Below are 7,715 nucleotides of genomic sequence, written 5' to 3'. Positions count from 1 at the left end.
CACACACGAAGGCAACGTATGCAAGTGCATAGACACACATGTGAAGTCTAGATATAAATACTGTGAGGACAAAGAAACCTGGCTCTTGCTCTTGGTACGCGGCCCCTTCCAACGGCTACACCATGCAGCAAGGCTGACTCCTGTACTCTGTGCTCTGTTTTATACAATAAACCAACTTAAGGAACTTGTACTTGTCTGGACCTTCCAACTATGTTTCACACTTGTACAATATACTACACATATCTTCATATAATTTAATTGGTCCTCACTAATGCTCATTACAAGATGCCATGGCACCATTTCTGTCTATTCCCACCAATGAGATGCAGACTAGTGAGTAGATGGGAATTGTGCCATCTTACAATGGCATGTGTGAGATATGGCTGATTAGATCATTTTGACCTTGATGCTGACCTTATTGTTTGTTTTCCTTATCATCTCTCCGGGACAGCACATGGGATCATTCCCACAGAGGTTCATAACAATATACCCAATCGTTCTTGTCTTATTTTGTTCACACACCTTTCTCAAAAGGTCACTTTAAGGGACAGGTACATTTTTAAAGAAGGGTACCCCTGGAGAAAATGTATGTGCCCTGATCTAAAAGGCCATGACCCTCCCTTTGACAAAAAAAAATCAATGACCCTCCCCAAGTGATAAAAAAAAAAAGATTAACCCTCCCTGCCTATAGGAGTGTCACGATATATTGTCCCACGATATAGCCTATTGTGGTATTAAAATGTGACGATAGGTATTGTCATGATGTCAGACTGTATCGTAATATTTTTTTAATTATTTTTTTAATGAAAAAAAAAATATTATTTTTGCTGGTGCAAGTTATAGGAGTTCTTACTGTATGGTGTATGATATGAAATGTAAAGCTTATCATAATCACAGTAATTGTTAATCATGTCTTCCATCATATTCAAGGTATTTTGGAGAGAAATGAAACAGACTCCAGTCACTTTCAGTTTAAAGCACTGCAGAGGGGAGGTGTTGTGTGTCAGCTGATACTTGTTGACGCTCGTTAATGTGACATGCATCAAAGCAATTATGCCTCTGCACTCTCAAATAGGCCTACATCTAATCTAAGATTTTTTACTGTATAGTATAGACCTACATCTAATCTAAGATTGTTTACTGTATCTGGTATTATAGATTTTTTTGGTGTTATGTTAACACCCCTCCAATGGCTTCCAAATGCTTTTAGAATACATTTTAAGATTTTATTGATTGCATATAAGGCATTAAATGGTCAAGTTCCAACTCTCTCTGCTTTGAGTTAATTAAAGGGGACTGGGCATTTGCCCAACCATTCATATTTCATACATATCCATCTGTATCTTCTTTTACAATGACCTACCATTCATAATCATGTGTTGTTGTGAGGGTGGGGTATGGGTCATGAATGTATGGTTGGATGGTGTTTATATACGCTTCTTCATTTAGACACTTCAGCTCAGAAATAACCAGACAGTTAATGAACCATTTACCATTTATTAACCATAACCATATTAACCATTACCCATATATGCAATGATATTGCAATCAAGTTTGGCGGTGTGACTCTGCTCATGTGATATAAAACGATTCCTGTGCAAACATGACACAGATCTTCAATCACAAACCCCCTGAGCAGAGCATAACAGGTATAACACAACAATAAGTATACAACAACGGTACAACACACCAGATTACACAACATAACAACGCCATATTAACCCTTAAGCATACCACCACCATAACAAACATCTATGGAACCATCCCACCAACCAGAAGCCACAGGGAGGAGGCCGGGGAGGTGGAGGAATTTTGACACTGACAGCTGTACGACCGGCACTGACAGCTAGGCACCTAGAATGAATAGAGAACTGAGGCTGCTTAAATGAACCTCCAGAGTTGCACTGTGGGTATGAGGGCGTGAGTGAGTTAACTGTAGCAAATGAAATGACGAGAGGTTGAAACGTACTGACTTAAAGGAGTACGACTGAATAACTATTAGCGAATGGGGGGGGTCCGGGGAGTATGAATGAAGAATATAAACATACTGCCTTCCGTGTCTACATGAACTAACGTTTCACTGAATTTATGTGTGGGTGGAGGGTAGGAGGGGGAGGAGGTACAGTACTGTATGTATGTTTGTTGCAGTTGTTGTCTTTTAATGAGAAAATGACATCATTTTATTATTCCATACATGTATTGAAATATATTGAGTGTTCTTACAGCATTTTCACGATGGCAATCGAAATCAGTTTTTGCAACTCACTCATACAGTATACTGTGTTTTACCCAACAGTCTTTCAACAGACACACACCCCTGAGCGTAATCTTTATCATGAAGGTGCCAGAGACATCAGAGGTATTTTAATATCAGTGTCTTAAGGGCAGGGCTTGGCGTTGTCCAAAGGCTTACAGCGCTCAATCACTGCCCGAACCTCTCCCATCGACACCCCATTGTACGTGCCTGTAATGGAGATCGACCTGATCTCCCCGCTGCAGTAGGTCCGACTGAGGCGGGCTGTGTAGGGGATGTCAGCCTTCATCTTACGACCCTCCATGCGGACAGTACAGGAGTGGTTAGGTGGGATGGTGACTTGCACTTCCACAGAGTGGCTCGAGGTCTCCGCCGTAGTGGTCCCTCTGGAAATCGTCTTTGTCACCTCCGCCTTCAACTCAATGCTCGTGGAGCCGATGACGGGGACCTGGGCAGTGACGGTAGAGGCAACGCCCAGCATGGTGGAGCGGTCCATGTTCCAGCTGTTTTCCACCGTTGTTGCCTTGGCGAGTTTCACGGTCTTCAACACATTCTGGCACCCATTGTTGATCGCAGCAGAAATGTGCATGGTCTCTGGTGGGTTCTTGAGGATCTGTACCTGATCAATGAAGTACTTGACATCAGAGATATGCTGACTATAGGCATCCCTGTTAATGGTCAGTACCTCATATGATTTATACCAGTGCTCAGCACCCTCCCAGGGGAGGAAAAATGCCTTATGCTTAGCATGGACCTTGCCAAGTCCATACTTGTTTTTCCCCACATAGACGCCGCTTCCAGGACAGGTCTCGACGGAGTGTGGAGGCACCGAACCATAGGAACCTGCCTTCCACTCCAGGAACTCAAAATTGTCCTTGTTGACCAGGATCTCGAATCGACTGGAAGTGAGCTCGCGGTTTCCCAAAGGGTAGTGACAGTGAGAACCCAGGCTTGGGTTGTAGAACCCAGCATCGCATCCGTATTTACAGACGTAGTCAGTGCGTTTAGCGTAGTCGTTGTAAATGGCCACAGCACCGTTGGGGAGGGAACCGGTCCAAGTCAGCCACTCCAGATTGTCAGACATTTCTTCAATTCTGGGTTCAGCAGGGACAGACAGAGACGACATGGCAGGGTGTTTCATTTGCAATCAAATCCAATTTACCAACATGGAAATAAATCAGAATGAATCTCTCCAAATATAATCCCTTAGAGGGTCATTTACCTCTTCTGTGCCGTGAGCTCCGCCTCACAATGTCCTGCAGGCTGGCAGAGAACAGCCCAAGAGCACCAATGCTGACAGCTTAATCTAGGGACAGGCAGAGTTTTTTCATAGTCTTGCAATATACAGTACATAGATTAAGGAAGCTAACCAGAAAGCCAATGTTAGGAAGTTGTTTTTAAATAATGTCAAATGGTAAATGGTAAAAATCCATCTGTCATTGTGGTCTGCACTATACTAATACTTTATATTGAATGTGTCACTATATGCCATGATATGATGCCATCATATAGATATGTTTTTTATGATATATTTAGTATTGCAATATTATATACATCTTTACTTAATATTTTATCATAACAAGGTAAGACAATTCAATGCCATCTTTCTATCTCTGTCGGTTACACTGTTAACTGTAAATAAGGAATTACAGAGAAATGTAACAATATTGACTTGTGTCCATTATGTCCATAAATATCGAGCACTTTTAAGTCATATTCTTCGGCTGTAGCGAGCAATTCTATCTCTGGCACACCAAGCACATACCATTCTAATCACAGAGTTATAGAATTCCATTATCATTATACACTGTATCTCTCTCATGGGCCTAATACACAACCCTTGGAGCTAAAAAATACAGGCAGTGCACTCACCGTTACAGCTGTCCCCCAGTGTGTCTACCTCTTGTCAGCAGCAGGTTTATATAGGATTTGCACACACACACACACACACACACACACACACACACACACACACACACACACACACACACACACACACACACACACACACACACACACACACACACACACACACACACACACACACACACACACACACACACACACACACACACAGGTGGATAAGAGAAGGAAACTGGCAACAGTAAATAAGTCTTTTGGAGTTTTCCCTAAAGGAGATTGGAAACCACCTCTGTCGTGTTCCATCTGTGAAAAGGAAGTTTAATTTCCGCATTGTCATTTATTGTGCATAAATTATAGATACTCTTCATTGATCCCTGTGTGTCATCACAGCCCGCAGTAAGTGTGAAAAACACGACAGGAACAGCTAAATAACTTAATAACAATAGAAGTACAAAAACGCAGTGGTGTAAAGTGACTAAGAACATTTACTCAAGTAGGCCTATTGTAGGCCTACTTAAGTACACTTTTTAGGTATTTGTAGTATTTCCAGTTTTCAGTACTTTTACTTCTACTCCTCTACTAAGAGGCACATATTGTACTTTTACTCCACTACAATTATTTGAAAACTTTAGTTACTTGTTACTTAGATTTTGATTATTATTACAAAACATACATTAACAACTTCAGCTCTATATACATTTCGGCCATTTGAAAATGGCCGGTGTAAAAGCTCACAATGCGTCACATCGTGACGCATTGTGAGCTTTTAGATCAGCTATTTTCAAAAGATTTTATACATTTGAAAACTTGCATATTGAGTACTTTTTTACTTTTGGTACATTTTGATACCAATACTTTTGTAGTTTTACTCAAGTCAATTTAGAATTCCAGAATTTGACTTGTAAGAGTATTTTTCTACATTGCAGTATTGATACTTTTACTTAAGCAAAACATTTGAATACTTTTTCCACCACTGCAAAAATGGAATAAAGACAAAAATAAGAATAAAACAGGTAGTTAGTTGAAGCAGAACATATTTTAAAGCAAAAGAAAATAATAATAATATGGTCCAAACTCCCTTGTGGTATTTGTCACTGTATATTTACATATACAGTGACACACACACACACACACACACACACACACACACACACACACACACACACACACACACACACACACACACACACACACACACACACATATATATATATATATATATATATATATATATATTATAACAGTTATATGTTCTCTGCATTCAACCCATCCTAAGTAACGGGAGCAGTGGGCGCTACAGAGCCTCAGGGAGAAGTTAGGGGTCAAGTGTCTTGCTCAAGGACACTTTGACACATGGCTGAGGCCTGGACTCAAACCTGGGACCTCTGACTTCCCAGGCAGGCTCTATAACCAGGGAACATGGAATAGATTTATGTATATACTTATTTATTTATGAACGAGTACTGTACATGCTGTTTTTCTACAACTGTTGTCCTGTACCTTCATCAAATAAAATGAAATGTAATAAAATAAACTGGTGTTAAATAGCTGGTGGAAAAGAGAAGTAAACGGGCACTGAAAAACACATCACAGTTGAGGTGAAGAAATCGTGAACTTATGAGGAAGAGAATCAAACTGATGGTGGAGGTTGAATGAACTCAAGTCAAATAACCAGTTTGTCAAGAGAGAGAACTCTGTGTAAATCATGCTGTACAGAATGTCCATGTTGCAAGTGTGAAGCGTGTGAGGTTGCGTGACAAGGAAACAAATACATTTTCCAAAGGTTTCCCCTCTCTCTCTCTGTATCTTGTTCCATCTGTGAACATCAAGTTGAATATCTAGTTTTGGATAGACAATGGTCTAATTGTACAGTACAATACTCAAGTTCTGTACTTAAGTACACTTTTTAGGTATTTTTACTTTACTGGAGTATTTCATTTTGACCAAGAAGTCTGTGCCCAATATATTACGGTCCCTTGCCTGCTTTTGGGTGCCAACCCACTGGTTGAGAAACAGTGCCGTAGAGCAAGGGTCTTCAATGTTTTTTTGTTTTGTTTTTGTTTGTTTTTTGGTGACCTTTTTCATCTCGCCGGGGAACTTGTTTTCAGCTTCACCCAGCTGAGTGCTGCCCACAGAGGAGCGTGGAGGAGGAAGCAGTTCAAATCAAATCAAACTTTATTTATAGATTACATTTATATACAACCAAAGATTGCCCAAAGTGCTGCACAGAAAGAAACAAAAATATAAAAAAAAATGTTTTACAGATGTTTTTCCTTGGCCTCTAGGGAGTGTGCGTGCAAAGTTTCTGGCAGATCGGTGCAGTTATAGTTAAAAACGCAAATCGGCCTGTTATAGCGCCACCGTGAGGCTGATTTAAATGTGTCTGATTTTAAAATTCTTCCTCGGCCTAGTGGGAATGTGCGTGTGAAATTTCACGGAAATCGCAAGCTGCGTTCATGATTTGAGGCATTGTGTTCAAAACGGAGCAATCCTGCAAACTTTGGGAGGCAATCTTAGCCAATCAGGATGGAATCTGGAAAATCGGACCGATCCCTGTTGATCACATGACTATAGAGATACTGTGTACCGATGTGCATGTTTTTGGACCAAATCTGTAGGAGTAATATCCAAAAATATGTTTTTCAAAAGTCGGCCTCATGGCCTCACACCCACACACACACACACACACACACACACACACACACACACACACACACACACACACACACACACACACACACACACACACAGGTGGATAAGAGAAGGAAACTGGCAACAGTAAATAAGTCTTTTGGAGTTTTCCCTAAAGGAGATTGGAAACCACCTCTGTCGTGTTCCATCTGTGAAAAGGAAGTTTAATTTCCGCATTGTCATTTATTGTGCATAAATTATAGATACTCTTCATTGATCCCTGTGTGTCATCACAGCCCGCAGTAAGTGTGAAAAACACGACAGGAACAGCTAAATAACTTAATAACAATAGAAGTACAAAAACGCAGTGGTGTAAAGTGACTAAGAACATTTACTCAAGTAGGCCTATTGTAGGCCTACTTAAGTACACTTTTTAGGTATTTGTAGTATTTCCAGTTTTCAGTACTTTTACTTCTACTCCTCTACTAAGAGGCACATATTGTACTTTTACTCCACTACAATTATTTGAAAACTTTAGTTACTTGTTACTTAGATTTGGATTATTATTACAAAACATACATTAACAACTTCAGCTCTATATACATTTCGGCCATTTGAAAATGGCCGGTGTAAAAGCTCACAATGCGTCACATCGTGACGCATTGTGAGCTTTTAGATCAGCTATTTTCAAAAGATTTTATATTCAAAAGATTTTATACATTTGAAAACTTGCATATTGAGTACTTTTTTACTTTTGGTACATTTTGATACCAATACTTTTGTAGTTTTACTCAAGTCAATTTAGAATTCCAGAATTTTACTTGTAAGAGTATTTTTCTACATTGCAGTATTGATACTTTTACTTAAGCAAAACATTTGAATACTTTTTCCACCACTGCAAAAATGGAATAAAGACAAAAATAAGAATAAAACAGGTAGTTAGTTGAAGCAGAACATATTTTAAAGC

The 7,715-nt window shown here is 39.8% G+C and overlaps 1 protein-coding gene across 2 annotated transcripts; it reads right to left on the bottom strand.

Moving 5' to 3' along the window:
- Nucleotides 1-1,483: 1,483 nt before the first annotated feature.
- LOC308095289 (natterin-3-like) lies at nt 1,484-4,188 on the bottom strand. 2 transcript variants are annotated; one of them, XM_080442289.1, is made up of 3 exons: nt 4,127-4,188; nt 3,477-3,560; nt 1,484-3,348 (listed from the first exon to the last, which is right to left on the bottom strand). In XM_080442289.1, exon 3 carries the CDS (start codon nt 3,336-3,338, stop codon nt 2,379-2,381), a length of 960 nt encoding a protein of 319 aa, XP_080298415.1. In that variant the 5' UTR covers nt 3,339-3,348; nt 3,477-3,560; nt 4,127-4,188; the 3' UTR covers nt 1,484-2,378. The 2 variants fall into 2 exon arrangements, with proteins under 2 accessions (XP_080298415.1, XP_080298414.1); XM_080442288.1 differs by lacking the exon at nt 4,127-4,188 and having other exon boundaries at nt 3,477-4,109.
- Between the last annotated feature and the right edge of the window lie 3,527 nt (nt 4,189-7,715).

The sequence above is a fragment of the Gymnoscopelus braueri genome (genome assembly GCF_963280865.1).
Source record: "Gymnoscopelus braueri genome assembly, chromosome: 11".
NCBI lineage: Eukaryota > Metazoa > Chordata > Actinopteri > Myctophiformes > Myctophidae > Gymnoscopelus > Gymnoscopelus braueri.
This window is presented reverse-complemented; position numbering and strand designations above follow the sequence as displayed.

Bases quoted from the DNA above. Each gene is read 5' to 3' on its own strand.
- LOC308095289 (XM_080442288.1), bottom strand. From the start codon at position 3,607: ATGTACTGTATATTGCAAGACTATGAAAAAACTCTGCCTGTCCCTAGA. The intron at 3,349-3,476 runs GTAAATGACCCT...TGCTGAACCCAG, and splicing joins GAGCTCACGGCACAGAAGAG to AATTGAAGAAATGTCTGACA.